We start from the raw sequence: 26,558 nt of genomic DNA on the forward strand, positions 1-26,558 counted from the left end.
CTAGTGTTGAAAAATGGTGTTGAACAAGACATAATTCATGAAATATTGGTACTAGAGTTATGGCCCTTGTGCCATATGATGTGGTTGTTGATGAGGAGACACTACTGGATGTCTGAAGCCAATCCATTAAGTAATTACAGAGATAAAGGTGCATCAAAAACTTTAACTAGATATACGAATATGGACGCAAACACAAGGGCTAGTTGAAAAGCAGCCAATATACAAGCTAAAACTGGTTTTAAACACATTTCAAACAAACATATGGAAACAGAAACAATAAAATTCATCTCAGGGATGGCATGTAAAAGAAGGCTTGGCACTAGTCAGTCCCTACATTTCTGGTTCAAATCCAACTTTCAGCCAAATGGGAACAATTCAGCTCTGAGAATCTTTGCAACAAACAAACAAAAAGTCATCAAGTGAAGTTTGAAAGCTGTATCTAATATGTTTTGTGACTTGGAAACAAAAAGAAATACCAGAAATTAAGTCAGGTCCCTGTGACCTTGACCTTTGACCTTACATGACAGGAATCTTACCTTGACTGAGCAGTCTTGACTAGATGAAGCAAATATATGTTCATTTGAAGGACTCCAGTCTAAACCATGAATCTTTGATAAATGGGCAGTGAGGTATAAAACAGGGGCATTCCCCTTCTGTAAATCAGAACAATCTATATGGTTAACAAAACACATCAACGAAATTGCTTAAAATTCAGAAATGGTATTGTTTATTGCTCATACCGTAAAATAATTAATTTTCCTGGAGAAAAAAGTTGTGATGATTTCCTAGTCGAATCAATCCAATTGGGTTATTATAACAGTAGCTCGATCTGGGTTGCTATATTCGGCTCAAGTGGATTTTGCCAGATCGGATCTCACGAGGAGTGCATGCGCCGAGTGTAATCCGTCCTTGCAAAATCCACAACAGCCGAATACAAAATCCCAGATCTAGCTACTGTTGTAATGACCCTTTTATTATATACCTCCACCTTTCTGTCTGTTTATTTGTAATCGAACGAAATCTTAAATGTTTGTTGATGTTAAAATGAAATGAGTGGTGTTTCTGTGTCAGCGCATGCATATTCAATGAAAGTAGTCCGGCAACACACAATACGGAGGTACAATACGGGACTTTTGGAAGGTACAATACGGGAATTTTTTCAGCCTGTTCATATTTCCTTGTGTAATGTGACCTGTATTTTTAACAGAATTTAAATAGGAATATAATAAATGAAATTATGTCCCAATAAACAGGTAAAAATCCTCTTCAATTTATGTTAAAAATTTGCACTCCATCAATTCATGCACCCCCCCCCCACCCCCACCACATAGCCGTTTTGGGTTAAAACCGGGAATTTTATATCCACAAAATTTAACAATTTCACAGTATGTTAGGATGGATGATTTTCCATGTCTCTCAGCAATTTACAAAAGAAGTCTCAAGTACCAGGTAGCAAATTATAACTTTGCATATTTGGTTCCTAGTCTTTTTGTGAAACTGTAAGCTCTCATGTGACACTGAAATTATTTCTTATAATAGTGCATATTATGTGACAATATATATTGCTTGAACCCACCCCTGTATGCACTACTGTCAGCTCATTAAAATCTCCCTATAATATGAGCCGCACCATGAGAAAACCAACATAGTGCATTTGCCACCAGCATGGATCCAGACCAGCCTGCGCAGTCAGGATCCATGCTGTTCGCTTTCAAAGCCTACTGCAATTAGAGAAACCGTTAGCGAACAGCATGGATCCTGACCAGACTGCATGGATTTGCAGGCTGGTCTGGATCCATGCTGGTCGCAAATGCACTATGTTGGTTTTCTCATTGTGTGGCTCAATTATGTCTACTTGATTTACCAGTACAGATGCTTTATGGGAAGATGCTTGAACCTGCCACCCTAATGTTACCCTTTCACCACTACTCCCACCACTAACTGATCTTAACAGTACAGACTTCTGTAATGCTATCACTATCTCCAGGTTCACAATACATAACTCGTTTTCCTATGATTATTCTTTGTATCAAATACAAAAGCAAACGACAGAGTAAACAGTGTCAAGGGATTTGGTTCCGCTGGTAAAAAAATTTGGCATAATTGGAACAGGTATTTTTTTAGAGAAAAAGTGTAGTCTTTTTTAAAACTGGAAGTGGTATATTAGCAATATATGCCCAAATCGTGAAACATATAGAATGTTTTATCATAGTTATAGCACTTTTATATCTTTTTTGTGAATACGGGCAGTTAGAGGAGACAAATGAAATACTGTAAACCTAGAATTGTTTTCGCGCTTTTTAAATTAGCGCCTTTCGCGGGTAGTATATTTCTGGATATTAATAATTCATATTCTAGTACCATAACTGTATTACATGAGTGCACAAATCCATATTATTTCAACTGATTGACAAGTTACTTATTTATGAAGCAACAGCATTTTCAATATCGATCTGTCAGGAAAACAGAAGATAAAAACAAAAACAATATGCATCTATCGAACGACATATACATGTAATTTACAGTCGGCAGCCAATACGATATATTATTTGAAAGTAAAATATTGTGTCTATTTCTGCTAAGTGTGGATTAATCGCCTATTTAAATGGCAAACAAATGACAGTGTAATAACAGCAATTTACTGACTGTCAATAATTGGGGGTGTGAATAACCCTTGATATGAATGAAAATGATTAGGGTGCATTTATAATTGAAGGGTACAATAAAACTGAACATTTTCGAGAATACTATAAATGCAACTATGCAGTGATACTTACCTTATTATACTAAATATGTTCACTTGCGATTTCATTTTCGCGGGATTAGCGATGGATATGATTCCGCTAAGATTTGTATCCGCAAAAATGTCCACATTTTGAAAAATGCGAAATATGGTATCCGCGAACATTTCTAGGTTTACAGTATATCCCTAGTGTCATGGTGAATATTTAGAACCGATACAAGATCAATTAATAAATGGCAAAATATATCAAACTTTTGACCTCTGCAACCTTTACCTGGAGTCAGAAAAGTGGATATTTTATGTGACATCATACTCTTACCGAAGCTTGCCAGTCAATAGTCAAAACTATTGCCCAAGGTCCACAGGCAAGCCATTCTGTAAGCAATTTATTACATGACATCAGAAACTAATTTTCAGTCTTACCTTTAGATTTTTGACTTATTAGCCCAGTGAATATGTGCTGAATATAGACCCGCCATATAGCACATACTAAGGGCCATCAATTTATGTAAGCAATCATGTTATAATAAATGTTACTATTACTTTTATATATATTAAATCACAATGAAATGTAGCTCAGTTTACTGACCCTAGGGTCCCAGATTCTTACGTCCCCCTCATGGGCTGTTGCAAACAGATTATTAGTCACCTTGTTCCACTTCACCTGTGTTGCTCCACCTAGAATAAAACATTTTTCTTACATTGTTAAACCAGAAATTGTGATATTCAACTGCAAAAAAAAACCAACTAAATTTTATTACTTATTTAACAAACACAGAATTCTTTTCTTAATGCAGCCATGCATTGCAGAATTTTTATGTCACGAAACAAGGCATTCCTATCTTATGGTGCAGAAATGAGATAAAAATCACTATTTATAACTTCTATATAGAATAGTCAATTGTATGCTAGTATTCACCTATAGCAAAAGCTCCCTGTTTTGCCTGTCAATTTTTTCCTCCATGTGAAAAAAACAAACTCTTAAAAACCCAACTAAATTTTAAATGTTTTACAAGGTCAATAATTCCAGGGAGTTTTTTATTTTTAATATTTTTCACATTAGCTCCAATTTCATCTCCACTTTCTTTGAGTATGAATTCTTGATCTACAAAATTTGATACAATGACATAAAAATCAAACTCTTAATGGTATCTAGACTTACAGACACTCTGAAATGAAGCACTTGGTCGTTTTGTATCTCGGACATCCCACAACAAAGTGTAAGCGTCCACAGAGCATGACGCTATCACATTCACATCAAATGGTGACCAGTCTATATCACTGAAAGTATCACAAATGAAAATCTTTATGTCAAAGGTTAAATAACATGATACTAAAATGGGCCAAAGTCAATCACCTGATGCAGACCTTGACCTTTAGACCTTGCTTCTGACAAAGTTTGATGAAGATCCATCAAGTGTTACATTAAAGTTATTTAGAATTTTTTTTCTTCTAGTTTTTATTGTAGCAGCCCTTAAAAGCGGCCAAATGGAACCGTGTTAACAAATTTGATAGAGGCCCACACAAGATGCTACAGACCAAGTTTGGTGAATTCCAGAAAGAGGTTCAAGAGAAGAAATAAGATGAAGCTTTTTTCTGTTTTTTTTTTTTTTAGTTAATCACAGCAGAACCAGAAAAGACCATAAAAAGATGGTAGGGGCTAATTTTTGTACTGATAAATTAAGCAGTTTATGAGAAGATGTTGTTAATCGAATTTACTCTACTTTTACCTCTGGCAGCCCCTAAAAGGGGACCAAGTAACATTGTTTGAAAATTTAAGACAGGACTTTACAAACAAGCTTGAGACCAAATTAAAAGAAGATCCATCAAGTCATGTGAAGAAGTCATTTATAAGTTTTCTATTATTGGCTCTGGCATACTCTAAAAGTCCAAAGGGGGCTATTTGAACAAAAGAATGAGAGAGAACAAAACAAGGATGTTTCAAACTATGTTTGGTGATGATCCATCAAATGGTTCATGAGAACAAGTTGTCTAAAGGTGATTCTATAATTAGCCCTCGAAGCCCCTAAAATCAGCCAAGCGGAACCATTTAAACAAATTTGAGAAATGCTGCAGACCAAGTTTGGTGTAATTCTGACTAGCATTTTCAGATAAGATGTTTATGTATACATGTATTGTGGTTGAAGGACACCAGAACATCCACCAATACTAATAGCTTCACATATATCTACAATTTATAAATTGTCCATATTTCTTTAACTCATCATTTTCAGCAGAAAAATAAATAGACCATAAATCAAATGGAAAACACTACAAATTTCAAGAAAATTAACCCTTAGCCTGCTAAATTTCTAAAATGGACTGTTCCATCATTCAGTTTGGGCAATACCATTTATTATTCGAAGGGGTGTTCACTGAAAATTTACTTACTGAATAGCGAACAGTGCAGACCATGATCAGACTGCACGGATGTGCAGGCTGATCTTGGTCTGCACTGGTCGCAAAGGCTGAAATATTCGCTGCCAGCAGGCTAAAGGTTAAACATATTAACATTAAATACCAATTAGTCAAAGCATCAATTAAATAATGTCAAATTTGCTGGACCTATAGGTAGGAGTATGAAAAGAATGGCGTGTTATCAAAGGGAGGATCTCCTCAAAGAAAACTTTAAAATTTACACTCGCATTATACAATTTGACGAGATGTTTAAGGCGTGGATTTTAGCCACTTCCTATTTTTATAGAAAATTTCAGACTACCAAATCAACATGTACCTTATGTTCCTAGAATGAGCTTTCATGCTGCACACTTGTTTAATGGAACCATCTTCCCATGAAAACAGGTCTAACCTTTGTTTGCACTGAAATTAAAAACAACTTCAGAATATACCAAAGATTTATAATATATCGTCTTTGAGTACAATATAAATGCAGAAACAAGCAATGGACAGCAAGAAAAAATCCCACCTGCTCATACACTGAATATATGAGCCGCGCCATGAGAAAACCAACATAGTGGCTTTGCGACTAGCATGGATCCAGATCCGTGCAGTCTGGTCAGGATCCATGCTGTTTGCTAACAGTTTCTCTAATTACAATAGGCTTTGAAAGCGAACAGCATGGATCCTGGCCAGAATGCGTGGATGCGCACGCTGGTCTGGATCCATGCTGGTCTCAAAGCCACTATGTTGGTTTTCTCATGGCGCGGCTCATATGTAACTAATTATTTGCATGTAATGGAAGGAACTGTAAAATCTGGTCCGTTTGTATGATGATAGTATGTTTACTCTATTCCTATTGAAACTTTTCCAAAGACTTTTTCTGTAAATGAATATAAGGTCTATCCTAGTAAGTATACTGAATGACCTATCATCTGCAGGACTGTTGCCAGCCCATGAGTGATGTTATAATGTAATCAGAGGTAGAATAGATGTGGTGGCTGACCCTCCTACTGGTTGATGTAAAAGAGGGAGGGCATGGGGGGGGATATACATATACAGATATATTTCATTATGCAACTAACTTAATTGCTAGAACACATAATCAGATGGTGTTTTCTTAATTCCGCTATGCAAAAACAGACAGCGTTTTTTTTATACCCCACTATGCAAAAACCTGTGTCCAGCATGATTACACAATTCTTAACACATTCTCCAATCATATGTACGTGGTACAAACAAAATCTTACAGCAGCAGAAAATAACTGGGCATGTGATGCATGTGGATTCCACTGTATACAGCTGATGTCCCATTTACTTTGTCTTGTCAGCCGATGCATCTTTTCTGAGGGGCTATCCAAGTCTACCAGTGCCAAAACTCTACGTCTTAAAGATATAAGTATCTGTGTTAAGATACAGGAAGGAAACAGACTTCTTTAAAGAAATCACTAAAAGGTAAATTATTTAAAAGCAATTATAGCCAAATCTTACGTCATTAACAGGTGAATTTTAGACACTATTCCCATACTCATGGCTACTTCCTAAAAATGCCTGAACTTAATGTTTATGCTATTGTCCAAATTTACTTACCCGGCCAGCACTGCCCACTTCCCCAAACAATCCACTGCCATTGTATTTGCCTGAAATAGATTTTATATAATCATTTATATACATGTATTTTCTTATAAATCACCTGAACTTGTTTATTGAAATAATAACAATCATTAGTGTTTAGAAGTTTAGAATTATTTTTTTTATGTTTTATTTGGAAAATCAGTTAACAAGTATTTGTTTGTTCCATGAACTGTAGACTAGCTCCTAGACTATGATATTTTTAATTTTTATTTTCAATGTTGTGAGTATTGCCAGTCTATATCCTTTGTCCAATATCATAGTCTAGTGCTATCCGAAATTTTACATCACAGATTTTTGGGGTAATATTAAACATCAGGATCTCTAAGAAAATCTCTGAAATAGACTGGCTTTTGTTTCGATGAACTGAAAGAAGACCAAAACAATAGCACCGCCTTGCGGGTGCAGATGCTCATCTAATTTTTTTGTCTCTGTATAATAAAAATATTGTCCTACCCATGATTTTCTAAGTCCAAAAAGGGCCATAATTCTTGCAAAAAGCAGGATGGAGTTATGTTTCTTGCTGTACAAAGTCAGCTTATGATGGTGAACAACTGTTGCAAGTTTCAAAGCAACAGCTTTGATAGTTTAGGCGAAAAGTTTACCTAAACATAAAACTTAACCAATAAATCTGATATTTTCTAAGTCCAAAAGGGGCCATAATTCTTGCAAAAAGCAGGATGGAGTTATGTTTCTTGCTGTACAGGGTCAGCTTATGATGGTGAACAAGTGTTGCAAGTTTTAAAGCAATAGTTTTGATAGTTTAGGAGAAAAGCTGACCTAAACACAAAACTTAACAAAGAAATCTGCTTTTCTAAGTCCAAAAGGGGCCATAATTCTTGCAAAAAGCAGGATGGAGTTACGTTTCTTGCTGTACAGAGTCAGCTAATGATGGTGAACAAGTGTTGCAAGTTTCAAAGCAATAGCTTTGATAGTTTAGGAGAAAAGTTGACCTAAACATAAAACTTAACCAGGCAACGCCAACACCGATGCCGATCAAGTTATGACAATATAAACTCATCATTTTTTTTTCAAAAAATCAGATGAGCTAAAAATGAAAATTGTAGAAATATCATTATCAGTCTAGTGGCTTGACTACATTGACTGGAGTACATACAAAATCCCATCCTCACTCCCCTCAACCATTCCTAAAGCTCAATATGAAATGTTTCATGTTTGTATACATAGATAAAATTGACAGGAGGGTTTAGGACTGTTTTTAAACATCATGGCTGAAAATCACAATGCACCTTCATTTATGCATGCAGTCTATAAATCATATAATTTTAAAACTGCAGTTTTGAGATAAGCTGTAATTTCAACTGATTTCATACACACAGTCAGTAAATATACAGACTGAAATATCATTAAGTTTGTAGAAATGTGGAACACAACTTTGCTAAAAACAGATATAAACAGATGGCATAGTCCATCAAGGAAACTAGAGTTAGACTTGGTATTTAACCAGATGTCACATTAATGGTGTCAAAAGTTAGTAAATAAGGACATATGCAAACTTAGGCAAAAACAAAGAAAGAAACAAAAGCAGCTAGCCCCCATTCCTTGACGATCACCTATCTTTCATGAACGAATCCATTCTGTAGCTCTGATAGCAAATGATTTCTATTCAAATCAATCAGTGAAGGAAATGAGGTGCCCTTTATCGGTAGATTTTGAAATACAGGAATCAACTTCAGAGTGGGCTCTCGCACCTGTCCTGATACAGAAGCGCGAGTGGTTGGTACATGTACATTGATAACCATGCACTCTATGATGATACCGTAAAGGACATATTTCCAATGCCCTTGGTAGACAACTGCCTTGATACTTTGGCTGGTGTGGTTTTCTAACTGAGATACCAACTCTGCCTACTGGCAGGTGAAGATCAAGGACAAAGTAAGGAAGAAGACATCCTTTTTCACAATGTACCAACTGTTTGTTTAAGCACATGAAAAGTGGATTTTGAACTCTGCAATGCACCATCCACTTAAGCAAGAGTGACAAACCTGGTTTTAAGGGGGCAAGACTGGACAACATTCTTAGCTCTCCTTGATGGGCAAAATGCTTCTGGAACATCTTACAAACTTAAAGGACGCTCTTAGGTGGGTCAGGCATTACAAAATGGTCTGAAGCTGAAGCCAAGTAAGTGTTTAGCTTTTCAAAGGGAAGCAGACTTCCTTGTGAGAATTGTAAGTAGCGGAGTATTGCAAGTATCAACAGTTAAGCTATGTCTGATACTAATGGGACTGCGGTGCAGGGGTGGTCTGTATCTACATATTCCGAAGACACAGAACTCTTCACAGGTCTGGTCAATTGTTCATCATCTTCTTCTTCGTACGCATGGTTAACTGTGCATGACTTTGCTCGTTTTGCAGATCAACTGTAGGGAGTGGTGGGTAAAAAGAAGTTTCAGTGGGACACAGAGCAGTAAGAGGCCTCTGACATCTTGAAAACAATTCTCACCAAACCACAAGTGTTGGCATTAGCAGAGCTTCTCCAAGTCCAAGATGGTGTTGAGAGGATTATAATGTATGGTAGCTTTAAGCTTAACCGAGAACAATATAGGTACTGTGTCACCAGAAAAGAACTTTTAGCAAATATAAACACTACCTGTTGGGGGAATAAATTCAGGTTTAGGACTGATCATTTTACTAAGTCTGTCCTAGTTAATGTAGTTTAGAGAACCACAAGAAGAGCTCTCAGTATGATATTGTACTGAAGCAACTATAAAATATCAGATCATAAAATAAGTCTTCCTGATAAGCCAAATGAGTAAGGCTATCCCTAGTCCAGCTATAAAGTCATTCCGGCTTAACAAGGAATAATTTACATTACTTGACGGTGCATTGTACCTGGAAGATGCCAGACGAGTACTGGTTCCTGTTAGTTTGTGTAAGGAAGCTTCACAGCTAAACAAGTCTTGCATACCAGACAGGATTCTCCCCATTTTTTTGCTGATTCTAGAAAAGCTCGTCTTACACCCTGGGGTGTAAGATGACTCATATGCTGTAAGTTATGAATGACTGCGTAAATTTATAAGCTACAGTAACAATATAGTGCTTAAAAGAAAAAGCATCATTTTAATTTTATTTCTTCTTTTTTTTGGAAAAAACTGTATGCAAGAAAAAAAATCTATCACTAGTTGGTAGAAGGTGCGGATGGAAATATCTGGCTCTTGGGTAAATGCTTCGTTACCACCTAAACAGTAACCATCGAGCCAGATATTTCAATCCGCACCTAAACCCTTAGCCTGCTGGCGGCAAGTGATTCTGCCTTTGCGACCAGTGCAGACTAAGATCAGCCTGCACATCCGTGCAGTCTGATCATGGTCTGCGCTGTTCGCCATTCAGTCAGTATCTTTTAGGTAAGCACCCCTTTTAACAGTAACTGGTACAGTCCAAATTGAAAGATGGACAAGTCCATTGTAGAAATTTAGCATGGTAAGGGTTAATTTAATAAACCAGTGAAATATTCTTATGTGGTCTTTAGCGAAGCATAAAGTACTATATACATTGTAATTGCTGTTAGACTTGTAAATAGCCTGATAAGCACTGGATGTCACTTTTAAATGTACATACAGCATGTAAAATATTCATATCCTTGACCTGACGGAGAATATTATGTTTATATCAACCACTTAGTCAAAATAGTTTGACGTTTAGATTGTTTTATATTTGTGACATCAAAACTCCGAAGGACCAAAATAATGGAGGTTAAATCACAGTACTGTCAGTCATGTCAAGTTTTCACTTTTGCATACTAGCGTTTAGACGCGGTAAACATTATCGTGTACAGTATATACAAAGGTTGTAATCACCAGAAAATTCGTAATTTTGGATTTTTTTAAATAATTTTTAATAAATCAATGAGGAATAGGAGAGATCGCCGTGACGTCATGCATTAACACCTGTTTATCTGGTGGTTGGCAAAACAATTGTTTTTACATTGTTTATGTATGGGATCGGAATTCTTATTGTTTTATAACTTTTTCGTTTATTTAAGGATTTTAAAAATTCAAAACGTTTTGAAATGGTAACGATTTTCATATATTTCTTATGCAATAATCTTTTTAAAATGTATTAGTCAGGGTTCTAGCCAGGATTTTCTGAAGGCATGTTGCAGAAGGATATTTTTTGACGAGGAAAGGGGTGGGTGCGGGAGGGGTGTCCCCTCCTGCATGGGGGGTATGGGGGCCACCTCAGAAAATTTTGTGTTACTACAACTCATTTTGGTGCATTCTGGTGCATTTCAGAGTGAAAAACACAGTGGTATTTTCAGTGATTAATAAGCATCATTTACATGTACAACAAGAAAAGATATTAGGTCATAAAAATCCTATGGAGTTATTTGCTGAATGACAATTAAAAGTTCATCAATTTTAAGTTGCTAAAAATGTTCATTTACTATTTACTGTACATAAAACAACACAATTTTAGCACTGCACACAGATCTATTTGTATTTTAAAGTTTATGTCTTCTATTTCTGTGGAGTTTATTTGCTGAAAACTTATCCATTTTAAGTTTTTGAAAATGTCAACTGTTTGTTGTACATAAATGTAAAACAACACAACCTGTGACTGTCATCCAGGGAAATGCTGGTTTCCATTTTGGATCAATGCCCGATTTCCTTTGGCCATTTGGCGTGGCTGGGAGGGATTCTGAAATTGTGACCGGGCCTCCGTGGCCGAGTGGTTAAGGTCGCTGGCTTCTAATCACTTGCCCCTCATCGATGTGGGTTCGAGCCTCACTAGGGGCGTTGAATTCTTCATGTGAGGAAGCCATCCAGCTGGCTTACGGAAGGTCAGTGGTTCTACCAAGGTGTCCGTTCTTGATGAAATAATGCACGGAGGGTATTTCAAACTTTTCTCTACAAGTTCTATTTTGAAAGTGACGACAGAAAACATTAATTCTTGCATTTTCTTTTCGATATTCCGCCCGAGAAAACACATTTCATACATGTGAAAAACATTAATATTACGGCGATAATTGTTCAAAAGCATTTTACCGTGCTGAACAATTTTTGACTTAATTCCTTATATTGTCTTTCCTTGATTGCGAAAAACATTCGGACGCTAATTGTTGAATTATCTGTCATTATATCTAATGACATGTATAATCTTAAAACTTGCGAAAACAGTCACTTTCATGTACACATCACAAGATACCGCCTGTCAAAGGATTTGAAGGCGGAGCTACGATGAAATTTACGTCACACGTTCCACATATAGGAAGCTGTCATTGGTTTATCGGTTATCTTAACTGGCATCGCTTTACCTAAACTATCGGGTAGCACGTGGAAGCTTTTCGAATACACTATCGAATTAATCGGGGTGTTTATTGGGATGATTTTATGACATGTCGCTTCGGCAATTAAGGGATGACGGGGGAAATAAGGGATGTCGAATATACAACTCAAAGTCTGAAGGCATGTCGCACACGACAGGCGATAATAGCCTGGCGAGAACCCTGAGTCATATGATTTTATCAGCGGCGTAGCGATGTTCAAAACTTTTTAGAAAAACACTGGAAGTTAAGCGTTCACTATTAATCCATTTTACTTCTAAATAATAATTAAAAATTATTGATAAATTGCTTGTTTTATAACCTTTCCATTGATAAAAAAGTTATTGATGTAATTTTTGTTTTAAGGAAGTTTAAGCTGTTAGAAAAACATCACTGTTTACAAAAAACATGGACGCTCGGCGTCTGCCCACCCGATATCTGTCTTATCAGTGCTAAAAATAGAAAATACAACGGATTTGTATACAAACACGATCTCTAGCTCCTATTGAATCCACTTTTGATACATGCAAGTTTTATTTGAATTTATGGCAAATTCGTGACATAATCGGCATTTAAACCAAAAGCGTGCAAAGATTTGGCAGCAATGAAAATTTCATCGGAAATTTCCTCCACTATTTTCGTCTATCAAGTGTTTGACACGAGTGGAGATATAGGAGAGATCGTGTTTGTATACAAATCCCTTGTATTTTCTATTTTTAGAACTGATAAGACAAATATCGGGTGGGCAGCCGCGGAGCGTCCATGTTTTTTGTAAACAGTGATGTTTTTCTAACGGCTTAAACTTTCTTAAAACAAAAATGATATCAATAATTTTTTGATCAATGGAAAGGATATAAAACAAGCAGTTTATTGATTACTTTTACTAATCATTTCGAAATAAAATGGATTTATTATGAACGCTTAACTTACAGTGTTTTTTCTAAAAGTTTGGAGCATCGCTATGCCGCTATTAAAATCATATGTCATTTAAAATGGTTATTCATTTTAAAAAAATATTTAAATGAGAAAGTATGAAAGTCGTAAGCATTTCAAAACTTTTTGAATTTTCAAAATCCATAATTTAGCGAAAAAGTTATTAAAAATTAAAAATTCCGATCCCATACACAAACCATGTAAAAACAATTGTTTTGCCAACCACCAGATAAACAGGTGTTAATGCGTGACGTCACGGCGATCTCTCCTATTACCCATACGAAAAATTATCTCAATATTTCCTAGGATTGCATCAAGTTTGTTTGACAAATCAACCACTGAGAAGTCAGTTAGCAGTTATGGTGATCTGGATTGACAACGTTGATATAATAATAGTTACTTTGTCATTTGGGCCAAAAGATAAATAAAACTTCATTAAAAGGTTCGAAACCGATCGAGAACGAACTGCATTTATTTCACAGTTCACACTGACTGGAAGACCCTTCAAGGAGTATTTATAAATTAACTTTTTGCAAATACTAGCAAAATAATTGTAAAATCAGAAAATATTAGAAACTTAGCAAATTATTATAAAAAATAAGGCAATATACTTGTAAATCTCCATAGTCAAGAGAAATACTTTCGCCCCACTGAGAGGCCATCTTTGATGTCGTAAAATAATAATTAATAATAAACAATGTCAAACAGTATTCCCAATCAAAAGAAAAATATCATAGATATAATGTAGTTAAATTATATAATAAATGTTTAAAAATGGTTCATGCGAAAAAGAAACGTTACCTGTGAAAACGACAACCAAAAAGAGAATTGACAGGAAGTTGCAGTTTCAATAAATGGATAAATTGCTTGTTTTTTGTAAAATACAATAAATTTACGCACTATGTCCTGACAGAGATCAAGAATTCTTAAACATGATTCATTTATCGAGGTGAAAGTCATTCAAATACTTCATGGAAGTGATTTTAGCTGTTGTTCGGCCCAAACAGAATGTATCTGGACAAGATTACCGGCCAAAGTTATATGACATTTTGTTACTGGACCACAAAAATGTTGACAGACATGGGAAGCAGAAATATTTCCCATCTTTTCACCTTACAGTGGAGAAAGAGCCCAGGGATCTCATTCTTTCACATTTGTATACTTTAACAGGAGGTGAGCATGGAGGTATCAAGGGGGAAAGAGCCCTCATTGTTCCATGGACTGGTAAGGACGGACAACGATCGTCGCTCTCAAGGTTCACGCTGTATTGCATTCCCATAAGTCCACGTGATAAATTGAACAGTATGTTTGTAGATAAATCACCAAACAGTCCAGGATTTTATTCTTTGGACACACTGCTGCATTCATTGAATTCTTCGTCAGTGAACTTTCCACCGCTGACAAAAACTTTTGTGCTGCAAATTGACAACTGGCTGAAAGAAAAGCATTCAAAACCTGGTGCTTTAGAATTAGTGTTTCGATCAAGAGCAGATTTCAGAGTGAAATTCAGTGTTAATAATCCTGCCTTTCTTCCAGTAAGTATGGGGCTTTCAGATAGTGCTGGGGCTTCATCTTCAATTTATTTAAGGTCGATGATGAGTGATTTTCCAGAAGAAATAAGGATAGCAGCTAATGAGTATTCTGCAAAGATGATGGCAATTGAAAAGTGCACGAAGGTTGTGATAAATCCATTATTTGGATCTGGACTTGTACCAGGAAATAGACCTTTACGAACTGTGCCATGTCCTCCACCTGATTACATTGAATCTGGTACTACATCCAGAAAAAGTAGTTTAAATAGCTCTGTAGATCCAGACAGCTATTCCTTAGAAGAAAGAGAACTTTATCCTGTCCATATGTATGCTGCAAAGGGAGACATACTAAAAGTCCAGGACTGTATCTCAAGGCATTATCAACTCTCTAAAAGAGATCCATACGGATGGACACCAATTCATTTTGCAGCTTGGTTTGGCTATGAAGAAATTGTGCAGATGCTGCTGAATGCAGGGTGCTCACCAAATGTTGTCAACTCAGATGATCGCACTCCACTTCATCTTAGTGCAATCAAAGGCTACCCAGGAGTTGTGAATGTCCTGCTCAACCATCCTGAGCTGGACATTAATCTTGTGGACAAGAAGGGAAGAACAGCATTTGAAATGTGTGAGCAGAAGTTAAGTTGGGAGCATATACAGGTAGCAAAACGTCTTGAAATGGCAGCAAGACAGCCTAGACAAATACAGGTGAGCATTATTGATGTGATACTAATTACTAGTCTTGATTTCTAACGTTTTGATTCCCAGTTTTACTGCCAGATTTAGATGACAACAAGAATAACAGAAAAAGTAGCAATTATATCCTAAGACTAAGAGTCGGCAATTCAATATTTTGTTTAGAATTGTTTAATGAACCTTCCCAGGCAGTAAATTTCAGTAAATTTCAAACAACATTGAATGATTCCAAAATCAAATATCTGCTGGTAGTTCTCTTTGACTGAACACTTGTTTGACATTCAGGCAACACTTTATATATTTATTTCATTAATTTTACTGATATATGTGCATTTTTTTATTGCCAAGTTGTGCTCATCATTTAATTAAGTGAATCCTATCTGTGTTGACCAATATAATTATATGGTAGAGGACATTTCTTGAGTAACACAATTGATTTAGTCATGTTTATTATTTAGAATGGAGGTTGATACCTGTCTCAGCCATGCTGGATCAACACAGATAGTTACCTTTCTGAGGCTTGATTTGACTTCTCTATAGTCGAGACTTTGACTCCATCTTGGAGTCTTCCTCAGGACTGTGATGGCATTTGACGATGGCTAGTCTATAGGAAAGTCATGTCACATGACCACCATCGTCACGTGACATCGCAGTCCTGAAGAAGTCTCAACTAGAAGTCAAATCAATCCTCACAAGGGTAACTATCTATGTTGAATATTTAAACCATTTATTAGCTATGAATATAATTTTCTTTTTTTATTGGCATTTCAGCAGTGTTATTCAGCCAGAGCTGCTTTATTTTTAAGGTTACTCTATTTGTTTTTACATTGTAGGTAATGATGATGGATGGAACAAGCAAAAGCCTGAACCTGATTGATGGTGCTAACACAACAGTACAGCAGTTAAATCAACAGATGTTGAGAGAATTTAACATGCCTGAGATACCATATGCGGACATTTTTACTATCTGGATATGCTCTCCTAGTCTTGAGCTACAGTTAAAACCAGAGCACAAACCACTAGAACATATGAGCAGCTGGCAACATAAGATCGTAGGAAATTTAACTGATGGGGACCCAACGCAGGAAGAACCCCACCTTAAATGGAGGCGAAACGCCAAAATTAGTTTGATTGTAGAAAGAGGTGTGGAGCATCCACATGCTGTGAGACTCCTGTTCCACGAAGCCAAACAAAATTATATAAATGCATTCTACCCTTGTAAAGAGCCTGATGTACTACTTTTTGGTTCCATATTACTGTATCTCAATCATGGTGCTGATCAGCAGGCGGCAAAATCGTTTACCAGTCACAAAAACTTACAGCAGCTGGTACCACAACCCAATCTGAAGTCCAGATCAAACTGGGGAAATCGCATCTATCACAAATATCGAGAACTTTGCAACAGGGACCAGCCATTGCGACCACAGGTGCTGCAAGTCGAGTTTCTCAATAATTGTCGCAATTTGACAGTTTACGGCTCAGCATTTTTCACTGGTGATCTACAAACAGGAAACCCACGGCAACAAGGGAAGTGCTTTATTGCCGTTAACGATGTAGGTATACACATAATAAATTTCCAGTCACGCGTAATGCTTCATAGCTACAAGTATTCAGAGATAAACTGGGTACTTCCGAATGAATATGGTATGTTGGAACTGAACGTGGTAAGAAATGTGCCAAGGCAGGGGGACAGACATAATTCTCAGAATCCTCTGAAGCTAAGAACCAAACAAGCTGCCACGATCAACCATCTTATGAAAAAATTGTCACGTATAACTTACGGGATCATGGCAAGACCGCTCAGTGTTGAATAGGAAGTGACTTGTTGATTTTTATGTGCAAAATTATTATAAATTATACTACAAATACTTTGCATGCAGAAATCTCATTTCACAAGAAATAACTTTAACAGATGTCAACATTATATACAAAGTTGTCAGACTTGACTAAAGTATTAGTTGTACAATGTTGTAAGGGATTTTTTGGAAATCTTTTTTTTCTTCAGAATCTTTAAAACAAATCTGTGGTGAACTTTCAGCAACTGTACTTTGGTTAGACTTGAAGAAAGACTTACTTTCAAGTGCCAATGTGTCAGAAATGTTTCATTTGGATAAAAACAGTTTTGCTTATTTCCAGTCTTTTTGATTTGTTTACAGACTAGATTATGTTTTTGTTTCAAAGACTTTTTATGCCCCCGGCATCTACTGACGCGGGAGGCATATAGTGATTGTCCTGTCCGTTCGTCCGTCCATCCGAGCCAATGAATGAACATTTGTTGGGTATAGAAAACAATAGGTAACGGTAAATTCTATTCATTCCGTAGTGTTTATTGGGTACTTTTTGTAGCATATTGGGTACTTTTTAACAAAAGAAATACCCAATAAAGGTCCATCTGTGGGAATGTCTGTCCATCCATATGAGGTTAACCAAATGGGACCGTTTCGTCTAGCATCAATACCCCTAACTAGAATGACTTGATACTAATGCAGATGTAACCTGTTACCATTCCTCATCTTCAAACATCACCTGTCCTCAATTTGACCTTGACCTCGTTTTGGACATAGGATGCTTTGTATGGGCCATCTCTTGGTTAACCAAATGGGACTGTTCCCTCTAGCATCAATACCCCTTACTAGAATGACTTGATACTAATGCAGATGTAACCTGTGACCATTCCTCATCTTCTAACATCACCTTACCTCAGTTTGACCTTGACCTAAGGTCCTTGTTTTGGACTTAGGTTGCTTTGTATCGACAAGGATGCCACTGGGGGCATCAAGCGTTTATTGAACGCAGCTTCTTGTTTTTTCTTGTTTCATTCTGTGCACTACTTGTTTTCAATTATCTTGACCCAAGTTTAAAAAAATCATTGGTTCAAAGGGAAATGATTTTTTTAAAAGATTAAATAGCTGTAAAATTTTCTCTGGCCCATTAGAACTATTTCACAAACACAGCATTTTAACTGCAAAAACAAGAGTACCCAAGCACCTTAACTTTTTAAAAGTCTCATTACATTGTTTTTATATACATTTGTAGTATTATCTTTATTTTCAAGTTTTACTTACTTTTTATTAAAAAAGGACTATATATTATAATTGTACATATATCTTCAGTGTTCAAATTTTGTATGAAATGATAATTGTCATCAAGAATCGTCCAGTTGCTCAATGTTTTGTCATGTTTTCATTTAACAAAATGCAGTCTTAGATTTAAAGTGTTATACAGTGAAACCAACTGTTTGCGGAAGTAACATTATGTTTGTACTTTGATAAGCAAATCTAAATTAGATCTTCTTATACATGGGAATGAATGCACAAAGTTATGTACTCATAAATTCCAGCATGTCACAAAACAGTTGTAAAATTGTTTGTATGTAAGCTCATATTCAAGAGCTGTTTCGTGTCTGAATTCCTATTACACATAATGAATTATACAGAAAAGTTAAACTACATGTATTCAACTACAAGAATACTATACAGTAAAAGTGTTCTATTATCTTATTTTTACTTTTGTTGAGATGAATGTACATGTTAGAACTGTGTCTCAAAGACACTTTCTTAAATTACCTGTTTTATTACTTCCCCCTAAGTACATACAGGAGCTCATGCCCTTGCACAAAAAAGTATAGCTTCCAATGTAAGGCACCTTGGGTTTTCTTGCATAAAAGAAGGGGGTGGGGGCAGGATTTCAGCCCCATTCCCCTCAACAAAAAGTGTATTTTTCCCTGTTTTTGGCAAATAATTACCCTAAAAATAGATATCTTATCAAATACTCTAGTAGATCTAACAATTATGCAAACCTTAGCATTTAAAGAACAAGATGGCATTATACTTTCAAGTCATTTTCCTTTCAAGTGTAACATATTTATGAAAAATATTGTTTATATAAATGACAAGATTTTTCCCCCATTTAAGTTTTGAAGGCACGATTTTGCCTCCTAATGGGCCGTGCCACCATTTCCCCAAAAACTGAAATAAAAAAGTGATAAGGCTGAAATACATCTGCTGTAGATAAACGAAATTCAAAAGAGAAAATTCAGAGACTGTTAGACAGTTTAGTATACATGTCAGTTATATGTTTAACTTCCATAAATTACCGATACTTGTTCTTTTTTAGGAGTCAGAAGTGAGTTCATTATTTATTTATTCTGTTTCACATACATTAGAACTAGTGTTTTGTTTGTACCAGGAATTAGATTAGGCTTTTGAAGCACATTTATTTAGAATAATATTGTCACCATGATCATGACAATTACGGTTTTACGGGCTAGCCTTGTTAAGTGTCCAATCTCGCCATTCAGCTGGCTTACCGAAGGTTGGTGGTTCAAACCATGTGCTTTCCTGTACATGGAGACCTGCACAGAGCAAAACCTTAGGTCTTTCTCCACCATCAAAAGCTGGAAATTTGCCAAATAACCTAAAATTGTAAAGCAAAATAAATGAAAGAAAAAATGTGTCTAATCAGAAGTGCTTACATTTTTAAGTTTTATCATTTGTTGTTGGAGATAAATGGGTCGAGCTAGCTAGGATAAGCTCAGTTGAATTTGTTTTTGTGGCTCTGTATAATTTTTAGTTAACAACTTTAGCATTTTTGAAAATGTTCTTTATAATAGTTGTATTTTTGCTTCCTTAGTTGTAAAAGTATGCACAGTTAGTGAAGTTGGTGAAGCTTTCTTTATGTAATTGATAGCATTTGAGTGAGACTATTGTAACACAACTAATGATGAGCAACCATTGTCTGAAGTGGCTCCCTAGTGTTATTTATATTTATTATATTCTGTAAAAGCACATATTTTCGCTGGGTCAAAATTTTGCAAATTTGAAATTTTGAGTATGTTCGCGAGGTTTAATATTCGCGAAATTGTAAAAATTGTTTCTACTTGAATTTGAATCATACTAAAGGTGAATATTTGTGCGAGGATTAATTTTCTTGAGATGTAGTGCCTCGCGAATATAGCGAAAATTAAATCCATGCGAAAATTTCTATTTTACAGTATTTACTAAGCTGCTGATGACAATTTACTGAACCTTACTGATGGAAAGATAGTATGTCATCTGTAAACTGCCCACAGGTGAATAGTGAGATAGAAATCTAACTAAGTTTATTGCTAAATGTAGATACATGTGAAATACTGTAAAATCTATGAATTTCATGGGCATGTAATTTCATGGTTTTGGCCAAAAACAGTTATTTTATGGTAATATGAATTCATGGGTTTATATAAATGCAACTTTTAATCATTCATTAGGATTTAGTTTTATGGATTGATGCAACCACAACATCCATAAAAAGTAGTCCCGCATGAATATTAATGATTTCAAATAAGCAGACAAGACATTAAACGTCCTTTGACTTTTTAAAGATACATGTATATTTTTTATCTGTTATTGTTGGCATAGTGAAAAAAACAAAAACAACTACAACAACCCACTAAAGACATTTGAAATGTACATTTTTTTATATAACAGGAAAAAAGTAGCTGATGAGAAAGCATTGAAAAAGAATTAGAGAATCAAGTATATAAATTTTTACTTTAAAAAAAGCAAAACCGAAAACTGTCTTTGAGAGTCTCATTATGTTTTGTGAAAAAATTGTATTACTTTTACAAGTGTCAGTTATTTGAATTTAGATCTCAGTCTTTTTGTATATTTCCCTTACAACTGAACACTTTTCCACATCAAAAGAAGCAACTCTGTCTGTTAAAAACCCTTTAAGTTGTCCTATCCAACAAAACTAAATGGGAAGATTTTAAGTTCACCAGAGCACTAGGTACTGAAGGGGAGATACTGTGATCACTCACCGTTTGGCACCTGTCGTTAGCCATCCATTCACATTTTCTTCAGACAACATTTTGATGAAACTTAGCATGGATGTCCCATTGAAAGCATTGGCCAGATTTCAAAATAATTTCACAGAAATTTTCCTTTGGTGACCCTCTACTAAGAGAACTGTTCTTTTTTCTCTTTATGCATTTAGTGGGAACATTAAAACTCCTTATGTATGCAACTGGCTTGATTTTGAAATATTTTTACACAAATGTGTCTTGGGTGACCATCAACCAAGATTGTCCAATCTATTCTGATTTGTAAAAAAAACATGACCACTAGAGGGTAAGTCATTTTACACTACGGTATATGGTATATAGTTGAAACAGTAAAAAATCTTTTTGTCAGAAACTTCTGGTCCCATATTGAAAAAAATCACATAAATGTTTTTAGGTGACCCTTTACTATGGTTGTTCATGTTCTTTTAATTTGTCAAAAAGCATTACAGTCAGAGTTAGAAATAGAAAAATCTTCAAGCAGCATCTCATAAACTGCCAGCTCAATTTTGAAAGAACTTTACGCAAATGTTACTGAGCCTGTTCAGATTTTTTTATTAGACAAAAACATGGTCACCTAGCTACTAGTTATCACTATGTGGCTCTTGGAAAATGTTGAATATTTCTCATCTGAATTACTTATAATGACATGACCACACACATTAAATTTATTCTCCCCTTTTCATGTTGGAAATTTGATAGTTCCATGCTTTAAAAGATGGAAAACTTAATTTTGCAAAGGTTTTAAAAACATACAGTCTGGTTTACAGTGTACAGGTTTTTCCACTACAACTACTACTACTACTACTACTACTACTACTACTACTACTACTACTTTTAAAGCTAGATTTGTTAATACATAACCTGTTAGGGTGGTGTGCATTTGTGGCTTTTTTGTAAATGTCAGAAATACGTCAACAGCACCTTAAAGTGTGGGCTTTGCAAATAGGCGGCAGTTGTATTTGGCCCTGTTAGGATTCCACATATATTTTTAGCTATCCTACTCGCCCCTGCGTCGGCGTGTGCGTGAGCGTGAGCGTCACACAAATGTTAAAGTTTGCGTACCACCCCAAGTATTTTCAAAGTGCATCGAGATATTGCTTTGATATTTTGCATACTTGTTTACCATCATGACCCCAGTCTGTAAAAAGGAGGAGGCAACTCTATCAAGCATTTTGACTGAATTATGGCCCCTTTTCTACTTAGAATAAATGTTAAAGTTTGCGTACCACCCCAAATATTTTCAAAGTCCATTGAGATATTACCTTGATATTTTGCATACTTGTTAACCATCATGACCCCAGTCTGTAAAAAGGAGGAGGCAACTCTATCAAGCATTTCGACTTGGAATAAATGTTAAAGTTTGCGTACCACCCCAAATATTTTCAAAGTCCATTGAGATATTGCTTTGATATATTGCATACTTGTTTACCATCATGACCCCAGTCTGTAAAAAGGAGGAGGCAACTCTATTAAGCATTTTGACTGAATTATGGCCCCTTTTCGACTTAGAATAAATGTTAAAGTTTGCGTACCACCCCAAATATTTTCAAAGTCCATTGAGATATTGCTTTGATATATTGCATACTTGTTTACCATCATGACTCCAGTCTGTAAAAAGGAAGAGGCAACTCTATCAAGCATTTTGACTGAATTATGGCCCCTTTTCGACTTAGAATATGTTTATTGTAATGTTATAGTTTTACTCATAGCTTATTTTATACTATCAAGCACTGAGAATAGCCGAGCACGCTGTCCACTGACAGCTGTTGTTATGTATCTCTAGGCATCTTTTAAGGTATGATGAATGGAGATGTACCAAACTCCAGTGCCAAATGTACAGTTGTGACAGGTTCTTGCAGATTACATACTGTGAAATCAATAATATTCGTGGGGGACTAATTTTCATGGATTTCATGGTTGAGTCAGTCCACAAACTTTAATACCAACAAACAAGTAAAACTCCCATTCATTTTTTGTTCAAAATTTGAAATCCACGAATTCATATCCCCACGAAATAGCCTTTTTGACCAAAACCACGAAATTTCGTGCCCACGAAATTAAATGATTTCACAGTATGTATTTTAGACCAGAAATTTCACCTTTTTGTCACTAAAAGGGTTGTGATTTCATACTTGTGCAAGTACATGTACATTTTTTCAGTATCATAGTCACTGTGATTTTTATTGCTTATCCAGATTTTTATGTGATATCTCAAAATTCAAAATTGTAGAATTTCCACACAGTGTAGTTGTATATATTTGAAATGTTCTTGTAAAACCTAGAACTGAAACTTGCAGATAATGTGTAGCAAACAACTTGATTAAACAAATAGGACAATTTTTGTAAGCCCCTTTTTAATATATAGAGATTCACTGCACATACACATACATGTATGAAATTACAACCTCTCTATTGAGAAGGTTTTAAATTTAGAAATTTGATTTGAATTTTTAGTGGTTTCATAAAGTTACAGTTCAACTATTTGTTTATGGTGCTGTCTGATAGGGCTTATTAATGTAAGAATTTCAGGTTTGAACGGTCAGACTTTGTGACTGGTCAAAGGCCGCTGACATTTTGTGGTCTGTTTTAGTGCTAGAATATTGTTAGATATATTCTATGAGAGATTTATCAGGTATCTTAGTGGGTTAATTGTTAGCTATACATAGACATTTGTTATATTTTATATATTTTCTATTTTAAAATTAGAGTTGATGTTAAGTTTCTTGCCTAAACTCATGAAAATAGAAAGGGCATAGCATTTCAGATATAAAACTTAGGCATCAGAAATTTTTCATTCAAAACAAATTATAAGATGAATCGTTGATATAATAAAATTCAATTTTGGATAAAAAACTTCTATTTTTAGAAAATTTTATAGTGGAGTTTTACTTCTTTTTTATTTCAGTTATATCATTTAGATAAGAGATCAAATTGTTACGTTTCTGTTAAAAGATACTTTATTAAGTTCAAGAGGAATCAAACAAGTGCAAATACTATATTGACGTTGATGCATTTTGCTACATGTATGAATTTTTTATCAAAGGGTTTCAGAATGCATCGGTAGTCTTCACCATTTTTGGTTCAAAATGCTTCAAGTATGTGTTCATTGATGTATAACACGCACATGTCAAATGATGTTGGTTTACCTGAATTTTCTAATTGTTAAAAGATATTTGATGTTTTATTTTGAAATACGCTGTTGTGCAACATGATTGTATGAGATCATTTTGCTCACACGTTTATGCTTGCTTTAATTATTTATAATGTGCCTGGCTTGTTTCATGTTTAAGAACAATGGTTTATTAAATTGTTATAAATGCGTCATTTTGTTATATTTGTTCTCTGGCAGTAGATGAATAATGACATTTCTGATGATAGTTAAACCAAATGAAATAGCTTTTCATTATTTAAAAGGAATAATATTGCATAATGAAGCACACATACATATTTATGAAGTTATGATTCATTTGTAGTTTCAAGTGGTTCACTTAAAATGCATTTTTAATGCCAACTGTTAATTAAAATTTTATTTTTTTGTTATCTATAAAAAAAAAATTATTCAAATTTCTTGCAAAGTGTTCAAACCTGTTTGTCCAAGCTTGACTGTGAAAATTATGTGGAGGGCTATTGTAACTTGCATCTGGATCAGCATCGCTGTTGCTGTATTGCAAGCAGTGTCACTAATGCCCCAAATATTATCAAAAGTCACATAAGGATTGGTTTTGACTGGGGACATTCATCTTGTGGTTAAGATTGAGTTACCCCAAAGGACAAGGTCACTGGGATCAGATATTTCAAAAGTGTTGGTCGAAGTTTTCTGTAAAGCTATTCAATTTCATGACATCATCTTAGCTACTGACCTTATCATAATAGTCATGAAACTTCATATAAATATTGGTCGTACATACAGGCTAACTAATTTTGGTTTAGGGTCAGGTACCTCATAGGTCATATTCACTGGAGTCAGATACTGTTAAAATGCTGGTTAGATTTTAATGGCATGGTGTAAAATTAATAACACCAGAATCTTTAGTCATTTTAACTCCCAAAGAGAAGTCTTTAAGTAACAGATAGGACAGTTTTAGGTTTAAGGGCTCAGAGTTTAAGTCAAACACTTGAGTGGCCAGATGGTAGTAGTAACACGCTTGACTGTCAAGGGTTGTAGTCCCAGTCCAGGCAATGGAAATTTCTGAGATACTCTTTGACTCTCCTAAGCAGAAGCCGGCACTGATTCTTTCCAGGATAGACGGCTTAGCGTGTATCAGTCCTTCATACTGGGCATGTTAAAGAATCAGACTGCTTATTTGCAAAGAGCCAGGCTAAGTCAGCCGGACATGTCTTTATCAAAACAACTTCTTCCTCTGTTATAGGGGCTTTCTCTCGCCTTGGACCTCTGGTCAGATCACTCCAGGTCTGTACTGCTAGAGGATGAATTGGCACACTGAGTGGCTGCCTTTGTCATGAAAAGGGCACTATTTAAATCTGGTATTATAAAAATAATAATGTCAATTGGAATAACTTCCCCCATCTAGCCCCTATTTTTAGCTCACCTGTCACATAGTGACATGGTGAGCTTTTGTGATCACCCTTCGTCCGTCATCAGTCGTGTGTCCGTGCGTGCGTGCGTGCGTCCGTCCGTCAACAATTTCTTGTCTGCTTGATAGTGGTTTCATTTATGATTTTATTTTAACCAAACTTGCACACAACTTGTATCACCATAAGATCTTGGTTCCTTTCTTGAACTGGCCAGATCCCATTATGGGTTCCAGAGTTATGGCCCCTGAAAGGGCCAAAATCAGCTTTTTTGACCTTGTCTGCACAATAGCAGCTTTATTTATGATTTGATTTTTACCAAACTGGCACACAACTTGTATCACCATAAGATCTTGGTTCCTTTCTTGAACTGGCCAGATCCTATTATGGGTTCCAGAGTTATGGCCCCTGAAAGAGCCAGAATAAGCTATTTTGACCTTGTCTGCACAATAGCAGCTTCATTTATGATTTGATTTTAACCAAACTTGCACACAACTTGTATCACTATAAGATATTGGTTCCTTTCTTGAACTGGCTAGATTCCGTTATGGGTTCCAGAGTTATGGCCCCTGAAAGGGCCAGAATTAGCTATTTTGACCGTGTCTGCACAATAGCAGCTTCATTTATGATTTGAATTTAATCAAACTTGCACAAAACTTGTGTTGCCATAAGATCTCAGTTCCTTTGTTGAACCGGCCAGATCCCATAATGGGTTCCAGAGTTACGGCCCCTGAAATGGCAAAAATTAGCTATTTTGACCTTGTCTGCACAATAGCAACTTCATTTATGATTTGATTTTAACCAAACTTGCACACAACTTGTATCACCACAAGATCTTGGTTCCTTTCTTGAACTGGCCAGATTCCGTCATGGGTTCCAGAGTTATGGCCCCTTGAAGGTCCAAAATTGGCTATTTTGGCTTATGCAGCCATATAGAGACTTCATTTATGGTTTTATTTGATACAAACTTCCAAAATATCTTCAA

At 35.6% G+C, this 26,558-nt stretch overlaps 2 protein-coding genes across 10 annotated transcripts in view; one reads left to right on the top strand and one right to left on the bottom strand.

Annotated features, from left to right (window-relative positions):
- The window catches only part of LOC123548964 (GATOR complex protein WDR59-like), an 81,312-nt gene extending 67,634 nt beyond the window's left edge, over positions 1-13,678 (bottom strand). For all 9 annotated transcript variants that reach the window (XM_053545834.1, XM_053545837.1, XM_053545832.1 and 6 more), the window contains exons 1-7: positions 13,600-13,678; positions 6,731-6,780; positions 6,391-6,526; positions 5,478-5,563; positions 3,906-4,024; positions 3,333-3,421; positions 537-653 (exon numbers count right to left, since the gene is read on the bottom strand). In XM_053545834.1, the coding sequence (XP_053401809.1) occupies positions 537-653; positions 3,333-3,421; positions 3,906-4,024; positions 5,478-5,563; positions 6,391-6,526; positions 6,731-6,780; positions 13,600-13,650 (648 nt within the window). In that variant the 5' untranslated portion in view covers positions 13,651-13,678. The remainder of the gene's footprint in view (positions 1-536; positions 654-3,332; positions 3,422-3,905; positions 4,025-5,477; positions 5,564-6,390; positions 6,527-6,730; positions 6,781-13,599) is intronic.
- Positions 13,679-13,788: 110 nt separating this feature from the next.
- On the top strand, positions 13,789-24,362 carry LOC123548963 (krev interaction trapped protein 1-like). The gene is made up of 2 exons (XM_045336659.2): positions 13,789-15,228; positions 16,050-24,362. Exons 1-2 carry the CDS (start codon positions 13,960-13,962, stop codon positions 17,028-17,030), a joined length of 2,250 nt encoding a protein of 749 aa, XP_045192594.1. The 5' UTR covers positions 13,789-13,959; the 3' UTR covers positions 17,031-24,362.
- Positions 24,363-26,558: the final 2,196 nt, after the last annotated feature.

The sequence above is a fragment of the Mercenaria mercenaria genome, chromosome 6 (assembly GCF_021730395.1).
Source record: "Mercenaria mercenaria strain notata chromosome 6, MADL_Memer_1, whole genome shotgun sequence".
NCBI classification, from domain to species: Eukaryota; Metazoa; Mollusca; class Bivalvia; order Venerida; family Veneridae; genus Mercenaria; species Mercenaria mercenaria.

Excerpts from the sequence above, each read along its gene's own strand:
- LOC123548963 (XM_045336659.2), top strand. The coding sequence starts at position 13,960 with ATGGAAGTGATTTTAGCTGTTGTTCGGCCCAAACAGAATGTATCTGGA. Across the intron at positions 15,229-16,049 it reads GACAGCCTAGACAAATACAG|GTAATGATGATGGATGGAAC; the intron begins GTGAGCATTATT and ends TTTACATTGTAG.